Below are 15987 nucleotides of genomic sequence, written 5' to 3'. Positions count from 1 at the left end.
CATACCTGGAAAATAGTGTACATGATGACAGTCAAAGGTCGGTTCGCAGATAATTCAGCTATTTTAAACACCTGGAGGCCCCATTTGTTTACATCTTCTAGTTCCTAAAATGAAACCGAGCAGAAAACAGAATCTATACCGGGTTTTTCAATGAGGTTTATGCAAAACCGCAACACTGGATTGCTGTTACCAATCCCAGTCATTCTCGGTGTGTCAGCTACCAGTTTTCAAGACTTAAAACAGGGAGGGAGTATCTTGTTTCAGAGAGAGAAATGGAATGGAATTGTTTCACTAGTACACTGATGCCCAGTAATAAGAGGGATCAGTAGGAAAGCGTTCAGAAATGCTACACTCTTATTGCTATTCTCAGTGCTTTTGGATGTTCTGAGCACCATAATGGTCCAAGTGGGGAAAGCTTAGGAACACCCAAGACTGTTGATCCATCTAGCTCAGTACTGTCAACACTGACTGACAGCAGCTCTCCAGGGTTTCAGCATCCCACCCCTACCTGGAGGTGATGGGGAATGAACCTGGAGCTGTCTGCATGTTACATCCCTTGCCTGAAGCTCTTTTGGTATAAGCGTACCAACCAATTTTCTGTTGAAATACTATAGATGCAGAAGTCTACCATAAATACTGCAGGTCTCATTTTTCCATTCCTTTTTTAATTTTACTTGTCCACTAATGTAGTTCCAATGACAACTCTCCTCAATGCAAATTGCCATGTCTAGAGTGGACATGCAGTGAAGTGTAAATAAATACTAATGTGGGCAAACTTGTGGATGTGATTTACTGGCCTGTCACATCGCTCCACCATAAGTGAGAAAACCAGCTAGAGAGCAGCATTGCCCTTACCTTGGCCAGAATATCTTCTTGGTCAGTTTTGACTCCAAATTTTGGGATGCTCGAATTGGTTAGGCTGGAGCTGTGCATCAGTTTCTTCACTCCACTGATCTGAGACATCGGCAGTTTCTTCTTCTCTTTCTCTTTCTGTGTAGGAGATGGGATTTCCACTTCATGCTGTTTATCTATGAAAGGAGGGAGGGCAAAAGAAAATTGTTAATCTGTTTGTATATTAGAACTGTCTTGTAAAAGTTCAGCTCTGAACCAAAGTCAGCCTTTCACAAAACATCCCTACAGTAGATTTATGACTCATAGATATTAAAAAAAAAAACAGGAACAGCGAAATCAGCCAGTACAGTTGACTTCATAAAAGATGGCTTCAAATCCAAGATTAGCAATGGATTTGCTATGGCTTTAAACAGATCATTTATTCTCATCAGTCTAATTTTACAACAGCCTTGTAAATAAACTTGCAAAAGTTACTAGCCTGCTTACCACCACGCCAAAATACTAGCCTGGTAGGGACTGGCATAGAAGAGACGAATAATTCTGTTCTCTCCTAGCAGCTCACTTGGTTTATATGCTGAGCACATAGGAAGGATAAAATGCTCCATCTTTCTTCCATCACTCACTCTCTTGAAATTCCATGTACTTGACCACATGCAATTTGTTGTTGCCTAATAGGTAAGTGCTTAAATGCAAGGCTTTGTTGCCATCTGTACAACAGGAGGAACAGCAATGGCCACTCAAGAGTTGTGAGAAAAGCAATACTGATAAAAAAAGTATTCTGTGTTGGATACAACTACCCAGTTCCATTAGTGGAAGCCAGTGCAAGCACTCCAGCTAGCACAACCGGGCTCACAACAGCATTGTAATTAAGCTGTTTCAGTAAAATTATCACCTTTGTTTTGAGATTCTTGTCATTGATCTCATCTTTCCCCAAAATAAAAACAAGAAATAACTATGTGGGGGTCAAGAGCATTAAAGAAGCGTATGCATACTATTTGCTCCACCTAACAACCAACATTAATGCAAAGGGATGCAATATGACCACGGCTATATTTGTGTTTTATTTAGCATGCTTGTTTTCTCTTATCTCTGTCGCTCTCTTTTTCTGTAACCTTTCCGAGCAGACTAGCACTTACTGGAACAGCAGAGAATCTCTGCAAAGAAGTGAAAATGTCACCAACTTTTAGCCGTGGGCATCCATTCCTTCCCCCTGTACTGCTCCTCTCTTGATCACCAATTAAATAAAACACAGAGGAAAGGAAGAGCACTTGACTGGCACAAACCAACAGTAGCTGAAGAGCAGTGACTCGTGTGCCTGCCTTGATGTTTATGGCTTCAGTCATATGCACAAAGTTTAGGACGATCATGAGGGAGGATCGTAAAGCGAACTGTCAGATGAACTCAAGTGAAAGGAAGTGTCTGTCCGGAAGATTTTAGATGGGGCATGGAATTCCATGGGTTTTCCTAAGGTTTTGTTCAAAGTGAGCAAGCAACTAACACTATCTGTGCTGGGCTCTGTTCTGCAGCCTGGAAAATATTTCTCCCTTCCCCTCCCTGCATTCCTTAAACACAAAATTCTTCTTTTAAGAAAGGATTGCAAAATAGTTTAAGGGCTCCTATCATACCCCTTTTCCCAAAGGAAGCAAAGCTCATTGCACTGAAAATTAGGAAATGAATGCAATGTGACCCAGAACCGTAAAGAGAGAGAGTCACAGCTTTAAGGATAATGCTGCACAAGTCTTTAAGACTGGGATACAGAATGTGCAGCTCTCAGATATGGTTGTTTTCCAGCTCCCATCAGCTCCAGCTAGCAGAGCCAATCATCAGCAATGATGAGAGGAGATGCTCAAGAACATATGGAACAGGCTTCCAACCCCAGCTATAAAGGCTCATTAAAAGCTGAAGAAATGAGAAATGTTCATCAGGCTCCAAAAGTCAGATACAAACTATTGGTCGGTGGGGAGGGAGAGATACCATGGTATTGTCCGTTGCATGATTGTGACACCTTAAGAGTGCATGCAACCAATTGATTGTTCAACCCTCTCCCCGCAATCTGATTGATGGCCGCATATGCATATAACAGGCCAGGAGAAGAGGCTACAATGGGAACACTTTGAAATAAGTGACTGCTCCCCACTTGGGATTCTGAAATGATATAGGCACGAGATCCTTTGGATTAGATCCAAAACTTCAGTCCTGCTATTTAAACAAGCTGGTCTAACAATGGATCTGTGTTGCTTAACGTAACACAGGATGGAGTCCTGCTTACAGGATAGTTCAATTTATATGTCTGTGGTGGACACATTTCCTTAGGGTATGCATCTCCCTCGCTGCCACAGAAACACAAGCAGACAGTGAAGTCTTGGGTTCTTCAGTGAGTCATAGCGAGAAAATCCTCCTATGTAGGTCATCTCTGCTGGCAATCTTATTCCAGCTTTTCCCCCCCCAGAGTTTCTGAAACTAAACTTATCCCTTCCTTCTCCAGGGCGTCAGTTTGCATTTCTTAGTACAGAAAGTATTGATGTGATGTGTGATCTTTCCTATTCTAATTAATTCAAGAGGGTTCTGGGATCTTCTCTGTGTGAAACAAGCAGAAAGTTCATGGTGTTTGGGTTATTCCTTCAGAGAAGCTGAGTACAGCTGATTTAAACTGGTTCTGTTTTCTCCTTTAGTCAAGGTCAGCCTTTCTCAACCTGTGGGTTCCCAGATGTTGTTGAACTACAACTCCCATCACCCCTAGCTAGAAAGGCCAGAGCTCAGGGATGACGGGAGTTGTAGTCCAACAACATCTGGGGACCCACAGGTTGAGAACCACTGGTCAAGGTCATGCTGACTATAAAAGTAAGGCCAGAAGGAGCCTGGGTTTCCCTTTCCCCTTCTATCTCTTTTCCTTCTGGTGTGGTGTTCTGTATATAGAGTTAAGGTTTAGTTTTATTGTAAGTTTAAGTTAAGTCTGCTGCAACTGGGTTTCTTATGGACAGTGCCAATCCTGAATATATTGGATTTGTGACCATTATGCTCATTTGCCTTCAGTAGCAGTAAAGCTCTGCTGGATGAAATATTAATTGCCTCTGGTCTATTTTTTGGGGAATCCTGCAACACATTTAAGTTTTACTCTGCTAACTATACATTGGATCAATATTCAGTAGAATTTCATGACACAGGGTTCCTTAAATTCAGTTTTAGAGATCATCTGCATTTTTCATAGGCTTAGAGCCAAGTTTTGTTTTATAAAGGATTTGTTTCGGGTGTATCTAGACTAAATAGGAAAAGGTATTTAGTTTTTAAGCCACAGCGAACAGAACCAAGTTCTGGTCTAGCAAATTCGGACGCAAAATGGTCTCCCTCTTCACGTTTCCCTAATAATCAACATAATTTTAAGTTGGCCAGCTGTGTCAGGCAATGGTTATATAAGCTGCAGGAAAGCACACCAGGCTGCCCATTAGGTTGAGTGCAAGCCCTTATCTCTGGAGCACAAGTGTCAGCTGACCTCTTGCACCAGTGCTCTGGCACAAAAGTGAGTGATGTAGGAAGAGCAGGGCACTGTGCAGGCTTAATGGTCCTCAGTAAGGTCCTGGAGCAACAATGCCTTCTTCTTTTGTTGGCATGAGTGTGAACTAGCATGACACAAGCATGATCACATGTACCATGTGGGTGGATAGCTGTGTCCCATTTGCCAAGTGTGGAATGGCGATATTGGCTGCAGTGGTATTATTACACATTAATATCTGTTTATGGGAAATTAAATAAAGAAGAATTAATAACAAGCAATGCGTTGTACCTACAGATGCATCCAACAATGGAAAGCACTTCCATAAAACAGGGCACCTGGTTTATGTATCTCTCCTCTACACAGAATAACCTCCTTGTGTTCCCCCAAGTTGCTTCTCGGGGGTGGGAAATTCTATGGAACAGTATGAGATATAATGCAGAGGGCTGCAGTAGGGTGGGGAGATTTGTTCTGCTTTGCAGGACTGTAAGCAATTCTGCTCGTTCAAAGCAACCACTGGACACAACCCAAAGACTGAAGGGGGTATATCAATTTATACTTCTTTACCAAACCACAGAATGCAAGTAATACTTTAGAGAAAAACCATGACTGTGCCAAAAGATTTAGGCCGAAATCCCAAGAAACAAGACTGGGGGGGGGGGGCAGAATTGTGCATACAGAGTTTTGCTCGATGCTGCAACTTCCCTCTGCTAAAATGGTAAGCCATTTTAAAAACTGAACAGCAGTATGTCTTTCCAGCAGTGGGAACTGCAGCAGTATCAACATCAGCTGGAGGTATAAAGTACTATCAGAATTGGTCAGTTGGACCCTGCTTACTCAGAAGTAAGTCCTACTTACTGTTCAATGGGATTTACACCATGGTAAGAGAGTTTAGGCTTGCAGCTGCCGTGTTTAATTTGTCTTTAGATAGATGCTTAGATAGATAGGGAGTATTTAGCAAATGGGACTATATTAAACATGTAGCACCCGCAAGAAAATGTTGCAGGGTTTCCCTCCAGGATGTTCCATTCCATTTCCACCTTACTCTCAAAACAGCCAGTCAGGATTCAGTGGCCAATGAGTACACTCAGTGGGGCTTTGTGGGAAGGAGATAGAGACATCTAAATATTTCTGTACTTCTGCAAACCTTGGGGTACCCAAGATTGCTGTTGTGTGTGAGAGTGCCATGATAAGCAATGATGCTTTTGAACACAGACTGTCAAATAATACGTCACAATGCTCTATTTTAGTGTGAAAGGGAACAGTATTTGAGAACTCTGTCCAACTGAACTTTCTGAACACAACAGGGCCATATTCAATGTAAAGGAAAGAGTATGTGGGAAAATAAAACAGGGCACTGCATTTTATTTAACCAATAGTGATTTATATGCATACGTTTGAAAAATATTGCAGTTAAACCAACACCACAGGATATGAATTTTCATAAACTTTCCATCTGGATGTTACTGGTGGGTGGTGGAGAGGAAGGAAAAGCACAAAGAACAGCACAAAGAGTACTAGTGTCCATAATCGTAAGCTTACCTAAAAAGGTGTTGGATATATATTCAGAGACCTGATTGCCCGATCGGCTCATTTCAGATAAGTGGGTTAGCTCCCGGTTGAGCATTCTTTTAAACTGCAAAGAAAAGCAAAAACAGGACACGTCAATAGGCAAGAATTGAAGTCCTTGCAATGAGAAAATTCAGTCTTCTTTTAATATTAGGCATATTCAAACATTTAATTCAGCAAACCAGCTCACTTCAATGGGCATAATGCAGAGTCAAATGGTATTTCCAGGAGAAATACATTATTCTACTTAATGTTATATAAACAGATGCTGAAAACAAACTGTGGGAACGATGGCAGACAGATCAATAACACTGCAAATGTACTAGATTTTAATTTTGGGGGGAGGGGGATTACTGCCATTCAAAAGTTTATACACACCCACACCCACTTTTGTCCTACAGAAGGAAGAAAACAATATTCTTGGCTTCTCATATTCCTAGGCCATATTTTTGTATTTTGATATGAAGTGCACTTTTCAAAAAGCCATCACATAAATTGAAAAATGTCAACCCTGCACGATTTCAAGTATCCTTGTTGGAAAGAGTATGAAAAAGATCAAAAGCTCTCATCTGCTCACTAAAAATACGTATGTGTATCTAAAGCTAAGCATCCAGCCCCCCCCCATGCTATGGAAACTGGAGCACTCTTCATTTTTTGTTTGTGGATATAGCTTTCTCACAAAAAACAGAGCATCTCTGGCATTTTAAAAACAAGATCATGAAACTGGAGATACAACAGCCCACTCCAAGCATCAGCTGACAAAGCCCTCCAGTTTATATTCCTGTGATGTTCTGCCTACTAAGCTCATATGCAATATTTTATTATTATTATCCTGAGCCGCAAAACTTTATTTCGTGCTTTGGTAACGGGTTTGCAATCTCATGTTTGTGTAATTTTGAAGACTACAGTATTTGGGAGCTAGGTTGATATAGCAGCTTGTGCTGCAACAGTTACCCTTACTGCAAGGGAGAAAATCCATTTCTGCAACCCCCTAGCTCAGCTTTCCCCAGGCTGAAGTTCTCCAGCAGCACAGTGCACTGGAATAAAGAGTTCCAAGCCTCCAGAATCTTAATATAGGCACAAGGGTCCAGGGAGAGCTGACATGATTCATGCTCCAAGGAAGTTCCCTTCGGCAGTCCCTTCTGACTTGAAATGGCATTAATGTTAGCTGCTGGTTAGATGATGTGGAGAGGGCACAATAAGGCCAACTCCTAGCTACTTAAACAAGGGCACAGGAATCCGTGGGTCCAATTCTATGATCTGGGGGGCATGAACAGAAGAAGAGAGAAAGACTAGCGCAGGGAATGGGGAGAAAAATTCCATACTGTGGTTTCTAGGTGGACAAACATGTTTGCTAGGCCATTAGGGAAATGGACGCTGGCTTGGATAGCTCAGTTGGTAGAGAATGAGACTCTTAATCTCAGGGGTTGTGGGTTTGAGCCTGGCAAAATATTCCTGCATTGCAGGGGGTTAGACTACATAATCCTTGTGGTCCCAACTCTACTATTCTATGAATTAATAAATCACAAAACATTTCCATAGGCAGCAAAAACAGCGATCACACTTAATAGAAACGGGCCATTTGTGCTTTTCCATTTCCACCTGGCAGCGAGGGGCTGCTCCCCCATGTGACATAAAACAGGATGTGCGCCTTTTCCCTGTTCCTAGGGGTGTTTTCACACATGATGCTTGGAAACAGCTCATCAGGTTATGAATGGAAAACCTGGACTGGCCAAAATGCACATTTGCACTGCAAATGCCCCTCCCTCCAACGCTGTCTCCAAAGAACATGGAGCATGTTTTCTCAAACTCCTTGTCTACCACTTCTCTCTGATATCCATTTTACCATACAAACTGCATAACTTGAAAACAAAATAAGGAAAAATTATGTGGGGAAAATGGGAGAAAATGGGGCAGGGTACATGCTTTGAAAGCAGTCCACGCCCTTCCTTTCTTTTTGCTCAGCCACTCTCATTTGCTCTTTTAAATTTACATGTCTCTGCTTCTTTCATTTGTCATGTTTGCTTTAGACAGTTAAGCCTGCAAATGAGGAGCATATCTACCTGTTTCCTGGGCAGCGCTTATTTGATATGTATGTCCCTCTTTGTGCAAATGCACAAGGTAGGAGAGGGTCCCTATCACTGGTTATTTCATGACAGCAGCGGTTTGTTTTGATCCCTGGTGTTTTCCCGAAGGCACATCCATAAAGGACCTCAGAAACGTTCCATTCAAGGACTGGCACATACAAATTTCTCTCTGCAACTGGGGAACTATCCCCAGCAGCAGATGGCAACAAGGGGTCTTTAGCTCTGAGCAAGGGCGGACATATGCATGTTACACTACCTTTGATTTCTTATTAAAGGGGGCATTGTGGGATATAAATATGGTTGGTCAATCCAGCTGCTGGCCCTCCTCAGAGTGCTGAGCCAGGCGGGGAAATGATGACACGGGGCCCCGGGGCAAGCATCAGTAGTGGACCTCTCAGGGTGCTGGGCAATGGCACCTAAGGGCACTGGGAACTGTAGCTGTGAGAGGTAAACTATAGTTCCCAGGATTTTTTGAGAGAGAAAATTACTTGTGCTTTAAATGTATGGGGCCTACTCAGCACAATACTGCAATCCTATAGAACCTCTCCTGGAAGTAATCCCTATTGAACTCAATGATACTATTTCTCAAGTAGGCAAGCGTAGGATTGTGCTGTAAGGCTACAATCCTTTGCACATTTATCTAAGCCTCGTTGAATTCGGCAGGATGTACTTCCAAGTAACTGCTTAACTCCTACCTACTTCAATGGGACTTTGCATCTATAGCAAATTTTAAAAAGGATTCAATCCCTTTCTCTCCAGATGTAAAATGCATTGGTTGTCAAACACAATGATGCAAAACTGATCCATTGGAAAATCAACTGCTTACATTTTTTTTAATGATTCGGCAAAAAAGCCTGCACAGATAAAAAGATTCCCTCTACCTGCAAGCCAGCAAAACTCATGCACTAAGCTTGGAAAAATAAAGCAGAGAAAAGTGTGTGTGTAGGTGTGTAATCTCTGAAGCAAAAATCACCAACAAAACCAAACACCAGTACAACAGTATATTACTGAACACATATATTAAACTGTCTCATCACTTGAGGTTCTTACTCTGCTTGCTAAGATTTAATTAACAATAGTGCATGCACTTGAAAACTCAGTGCCACAATAAATGTCAGTGTGTATAACTGCAAACTACATGTGGGGTGACTGGCCAGAACAAACTTCAGTATCACAATAGGGAGTGTTGAATACCCCCCCTGTTTTTTGGGTGGGGGTGGGGGGGATGGGTTGCTTGCAGCTGGTTACCCCACCCACCGCTGGTTCTATCAAATCTGTATATCCACAGAGCTCAGGGCAGCATACTTGCGGATTATCCCATTTTGGTGGCTTGCCCAAGCAGGTGAACTTCCCAAGGCCACCCAGTGACCTTCAAAGAAGAGTAGGGATTATGAGAACCCAGGCTTCCCTAGCAGAGTCTTCTCCAACCTCGTGCCCGCCTTCCTGATAGTTTCTGACACCAAACCTCATCAGCCTCAGCCAGTGTGGCCAATGGTCAGGGACAATGGGGGTGGTGGTTCAAAATATCTGGAGGGCATCTGGTTGGAGAAAGCTTTCCTAGTCCAAATCCAGCAGCCCGAACCACATAGGCTATCTGTACTACTTGATACACAGGGCTAACCAACTATCTGCTGTTCGGCATTGAATGCAGAAGCACTGCATGCACACGACAGGTTGCTGAATGGGGAATTCTACACAGAGCAGCCTTTTGCTGGGAAATCCATGTGTGAAAGCCTGATTTCTTTTGCACACAGAATTCTCCTTGCTGACTCGGGATATTCATCTCTTCTTGACCAAGTGAGAATGGCATCGTTCCTTGGGGGCAAAGTATTGCGAGTACTTGGAAGACAGAACCCTCAGGGTCCTCAGCAAAGTAGAAGGCACCTCTAACAATATAACATAAACAGAGCACTTGTAATATTTGAAAACAAGTTATCCGGCATATGGGAAAACCAGTTCTTGAAAAGACAACTGTTCAAAATTCTGGAAACAAAAAATATTGGGTTGAGGTGAGTGTGGTTTGCTTTAGAACCAAAGTACCTGATGACCTAAATAGCTTATATCCAAGTTGAGCATTCTAAGACATCTTTGTTGGTCCTAAGCCAATACTGCAATTGATTTAACACTATGATGCATTTAACTGAAGCTCACTGATTTTATTTTACTGGACCATTAAAGAACACACTGTATGAATATTAAGGAAAAGAGGATAACGTGGAAGTATTACATGGGCATATAATTAAGGAACAACCCAGAGAAGATATATGTCCCCCCACCCTACCCCGTGATTTACTCCGGGAATCTAACACAGCATTTTATGCTGCATGTGATGAATAAATCAGTATACCTGCTAGTGTGAAGAGAGAGAAAAGCCTATTTGGCTTTCTTCTATAGAAGCTTTGTAAATCAAGACTGATTTTCAGCATGTATAAATTGTAAGACAGGTCAACATTCAGGGAAGACCATTTTCCACCTCCCATCATTTCAGATGAGATTTAATCAACAGAAGCTGTGTGTCACACACAGGAAACCAGAATATGCTATTAAAACACATCCTTGGAAACAGAGATCTACGTTGTGATCAGAAAGCATTATGAATGCATGCATTCAGCCATTATTAGTCACACAATCTATTTAACTAAGTTCCCCTTGGTTAATGGAATATGGCACAATAGTTCCAATCTGATATTCGCCAAAAAGCAGACTTCAACTTTATTATAGGCATAATCAGGCATGACTGAAAAATGAAGGATCTCTTTCCACTGCTACCAGCTAGATATTACAAGCTATTCTAATATATCAATACAGTCTCAGTCTATAATGCAAAGAAAAACAACCACAGCTTTCAAATGATTATTTCCACAATCTTGTTTTTTCATAATTATGCTTTCAAATCAGACAAGAATGGTTAAAAAGTAAAAAAGAAGAAGACATTCCTACCTTTATGTAGCCCCAAGACACTGAGAGTAAATAGTTTGCTTCGGGCATTTTTGATTTTTTTTAGGGTTACCAATTTAAAACAGAATTTTCCAGTCCTCTGCTGTTATTGAGATAACAGGGGAAAGTATGCTAGGGTTCTTTTAAATGAATTTTGCTTTTCAGTTTGTTTGTTTTGTTGATCTATTGATTCCCTGCGATTAGGTACACAAGAGAACATCTAACTGGCATTCCAGTTGTGAGATCTTCTGGTTATATAAGAGCCATTTGCAAAATTCCAAAGTGCAGTAAAATTCAAGGACTTGGTTGGAAAGACATATTTCACCAGCTGAAGAGAAATCTGAAGAGCGGAAAGAGATCTGCATATTTCCAGAACACCACGACTTAATGAATTATGTATGCCAAGATGCTCAGCTGCTGAAAGAGACTTGTTCTATATCAACAGCCTACCAAATAAGAATCTGCAGGGAAGCTACAACCAGTGTCAAGTAATCCCTCCCATTAATCTCAGCTAAGAGCCAATCACGTCCCTGCCGAAATATATAAAAGCAGAAGAAAAAGCCATGACATGTGTGTGCTAGTTTCTGATTGGGCAGCATAGGTGAATCTCTTGGGGAAAGGGTAGTTCTCTTCTTTTGCACTAAATGCCATTTAATAATGGCTTCCCTGCAGCATTACCTCTGTGCAGACATGATTAATTAGCTGAACTTGTGTGTGTGTGTGTGTGTGTCAGTAGCATTTTCTAGCTCAGTGAGAGGGGCTCATTGCACCCATTCAACGAGGCAGAAGTGACTGCTCAGCTCAGGCTAAATGTCATTGGCTTATTAGCTCACTGCATTTTTTATTTTAAAAGCAGCACATTTTCTAGAGCACTTTATTTATTTATTTTTAAACAGCCAAACGTGATGAAAACCCTTGCAAAACTGTTTAGCTAAGTCTCCAGTGCAGCAATTCTACTGCATTTCAATCTGACAGCATCCATATTGCATTGTTAGGTGTGTACACACAGCCTCTGGTCAGCCTGGTAGTGTCCCAAAAAGAGGGGGAAATTAGATAGGAGCAGTTATGAGTATCAACACTGTACTACATTTCAAACCAGGTGCAAGCATTTCGTGAAGCAGTATGAACAAAGAAACCAGAGTCAACAAAAGAGTTGCCGTAGTGCTGCAGCTTCCCCTCTTTGCGTCATCACAAACAGAATCAATTTACAGAGGGATGGCCGTTGTCAGTGTGCTGCAGGGAACTCGGCACAGAATCCGGCAACACCTTAAAGACCAACTTCTTCATTGCGTCGTAAGATCTCAGAGACTGTATCTCGTTCCATCAGCTGAACGAAGCATTAACTTCAGTGTTACCAATTTATGAAACCATCCTTGAGGGATTTTTATATGTGTGTTACTATTGTCCACTGAAATTAGGCCAAAGATCAAACGGCAATCTCCATTTGTGAAACATCTAGTGAGAATGAAACGCGCTGCAAGAGTTATACTTCTTTCGAAAACACGTTTTGCTCAATTAAACATTTAGTATTTAGTATTTGTGTAGCACTTTCCCTAATTACTAAAAGTGTTTCACATAGGTTACCTCAGTAAACCACCAAGCAAAGTAAGCCACTACTGTTTTCCCCAAATTACAGATAGGGTGTCAAGGATGAAAGATTGGGGCTGCTCAATTAAGTGAAGCTTTAAGTGAATCTATAGCTATGCCCTAAACCACACCAGCTTTAACGTGTTTCATTGAGTACCTTCATATAGTTGAATTACACAGCCATCTGGTATTCAAAAAAGGCCTATACAGGCACCCACCCACCCCACTTACACGTGTCCATGCTTATACATGTTGTTGCTAAATAAATAAATAGGCCTTCTCTTGCTCAGGGCTGCTGCCCAAGCAAGGGAAGGCAGCCTTCGACTGACCAGTGGTGAAGAGTGGGAGACACCTTTGCCTCTACCTTGCTCTCCACCTCGCACCCACAACCCTATCCTGGCACAAATTCTGCTGGGCGCCCTTCTTGGCCTTCCATGACCAGCTGCTGCCACTGCCACATGAACTGGCTTCCCTCAGGCAGGCAGGCAAAGGCCCCAAGAAATTTTCAGGTTAAGTCTCTCTCCCCCCCCCCCTTTGCGTGCCCTCCTTATTAAGGGTGGAACGACGCACTTTACACGATTTCACTTATGCACGTGGGGTCCCAGAACGTAACCCCCACCTAAGTGGGGGGGGGGCGTTGTCTGTAATTCCCAAAAATGAAAACGTTGCCATGCACAATCAAAGAAAGTTTGCATCTCCCTCAAGAAAAAATTCAGTGTGCTGGTTAACACACAATGCCAGACCATGATATACAAGTGAGCCTTGGGTTTATCCCCTCCCCCCATAACCTGTACATGCCCTGATTAAATATTACAGTGGTACCTCGGGTTAAGAACTTTGCTTCAGGATGAGAACAGAAACCGTGCTCTGGCGGCACAGCGGCAGTAGGAGGCCCCATTAGCTAAAGTGGTACCTCAGGTTAAGAACAGTTTCAGGTTGAAAACAGACCTCCAGAACAAATTAAGTTCTTAACTCGAGGTACCACTGTATTCTGGGATTTAAAGTTCTGTGAAATTCCATCTTCAAGCTTCTCTATGCAATGAGCTGCACTTTAGACTGAGCTCTACCTATACAGGGCTTGGTTGTCCCAAGCAGCACTTCTGACTTGCAGTCTCCCTGCCCGCCCCTCTCCTAGTCAACCCATGAATTCTGTTTTAAAACAAACAATGGTTAGCTGATAAACAAGCCAGCCTCAGACCATGGTTTATGAGGCTGGTTTGTTTAACCATTGTTCATTTTAAACTGGGATTCCTTCCTTGCATGCAATGCTAAACTGAGATTCACTGTAATCACAGCAGAAGTCCTCCTCCTGGTCATAACGGATGAGAAGTTAGTCCTACTGAATTTAATAGGACTTTTCCGCAGGGAATCACAGATTTGTAGAGTTGGAAGGGACCATGAGGGCCATCTAGTCCAACCCCCTGCAATGCAGGAATCTTTTGCCCAACATGGGGCTCGAACTCATCACCTTGAGATTAAGTGTCTCATGCTCTACCAACTCAGCTATCCCCAGCTTTCAAAATGAAAGTTGACTTTAATCAAATGAAGTAAAGTCAATTTGCCCGGTCCATTTTACCTCTAATCCAGGCATCATATCCTAGCACATGATTTTACACCAAGGTGACGTCTGGTTGGGTAGGGCCTGCTCCACTCTCTGAAACTGTGCACTGTACCGCAATCTAAATTTTGCATTAGAATTCTCAAAATAGTTCCAGGTATACTATACTTTGGTGCTTTAACAAACCCCCAAAACATGTGAGGCTCAGGATTAAAATAATAAACCAGGGCTAATATCAACACGACACTGATGAACTAAACAGAAAAGGCCAGCAAGCAGCAAAAACTGAGGATCTCTTAAGATGCATTTATGTATAATACGGGGAATAGGATGCTCAGAGACCATCGTCCTAAGGGACTGTTCCTTGAACAGAGTAGAGTAACCTAATTCCAGGGTTGCTATCACATTCAGAAGGTTTAAGCAAACCACAGCAACAATAGTCACTTTAGATTGTCTGCTGGCCTGACCTACTTGGGTAATTAATCTGTCTATTATTTTCACACTGATAACCCAGACCAGGTAATTTGAATAACAGGAATTTTTATTATTTATGTGAGATGTAGTTTTCTATTGAAGAACAACATCTGGACAACGACTGAAGAGTAGTCCTAGTCAAAGTGATTTTGTAGGTTCTGAAGCACTTGCAAAATATGGCAAAAAATCTATTGAAGTAACGGTGTGGTAAGTGCATATACTACCGGCGGACGGAAGCTATTGTCTGATTTCAGTCTTAGAGGAGGAATATGACATGTCACTGAGGGTTCCTTGACTTATTAAAGGAAGCAGCTTCTCCAATTGCCACACTTTCCTTCTGCATGAATTTAAACATTTTGGGGATGTGAAAGTCAAATAAATTCAGATTCCGATACCCTGCAAAATGCAGGATTGTCACTTACAGGGATCTTGGTCACCATTAGTGATTAGAAATTGCAGAGATGGTGACTCAGAGCCCCTGATTTGCAGTACACTCACAGCAGCATGAACATAGCTCAGTCCTGATTGAACTCTCATCAACTGCAGAACTGAGCCAGTATTTTGGGGACCACAACTCTCCCGAAAAGCTTTTTCCAAAGAATTTGGATTTCTTGTCCTAATCAAGAGCCAGTGAATTAAGAGAAGAGCTCAGCCACCAGGCAGTATGTGCTCTGCTGCACTTGTGGAATTTATTTACCTTCCTTTGTGTAAAGACCAGGTCCTTGACCACACAGACAAAGCATATGTGCAAAATTCTTTATGCAAGCAGGCACTTTCCAGAAGTTAGGTTAGCATAAGACTCAGATGTTCCCTGTGCACATTTTTCCCGTTGTAGTGATAGGAAAGAGGGCAGAAGAGGATATCTGATTTTGCTAATACAGTGAATGCTCGGGTTGCGAACGTGATCCGTGTGGGCTGCACGTGTTCGCACACGCGGGTTGCGATGTGGCACTTCTGCGCATGCGCAAAGTGTGATTTCGTGCTTCTGCGCGACCACCGAAACTCAGAAGTAACCTGTTCCAGTACTTCCGGGTTTCGGTGGTCCGCAACCCGAAAAATGCAACCTGAAGCGGCTGTAACCCGAGGTATGACTGTAGAGACAGAATTACATAGTATGCAGAGGAAAACTGAAATGAGCAGACAGTAGGCAGCTAGAGGTGCCCAGCTTTAATCTCCTCAGAAATGCTTTTCTGTGGCTCTGACCTAGATACTACACACAACAGCATGTAGAGTGAAAGAAAACAATCCCAAGAGTACATTTATATTAAAAACATGAATTGGTTTTAGCTGAAGGAGGGGCTCAATCAGTGATTCAATTACACCAGCACCAACGCTCTGGATGCACAAGGGTCATGTTGAAATTTATGTGTTACAAAGATTTTTTCAGCTGATGTATCTTAACCATGTCTTGCACAACACACTTGTAAACTTGG

General features: G+C 42.2%; 1 protein-coding gene across 10 annotated transcripts in view; it reads right to left on the bottom strand.

The window, feature by feature from the left end:
* PDE4D (phosphodiesterase 4D) overlaps positions 1 to 15987 on the bottom strand; it is a 627484-nt gene that overhangs the window by 12554 nt on the left and 598943 nt on the right. For all 10 annotated transcript variants that reach the window (XM_081880733.1, XM_081880735.1, XM_081880741.1 and 7 more), the window contains 3 exons: positions 5885 to 5978; positions 856 to 1028; positions 6 to 104 (listed from right to left, as the gene is read on the bottom strand). In XM_081880733.1, the coding sequence (XP_081736859.1) occupies positions 6 to 104; positions 856 to 1028; positions 5885 to 5978 (366 nt within the window). The remainder of the gene's footprint in view (positions 1 to 5; positions 105 to 855; positions 1029 to 5884; positions 5979 to 15987) is intronic.

Source organism: Podarcis erhardii, assembly GCF_964252035.2.
Source record: "Podarcis erhardii genome assembly, chromosome: 11".
NCBI lineage: Eukaryota > Metazoa > Chordata > Lepidosauria > Squamata > Lacertidae > Podarcis > Podarcis erhardii.
This window is presented reverse-complemented; position numbering and strand designations above follow the sequence as displayed.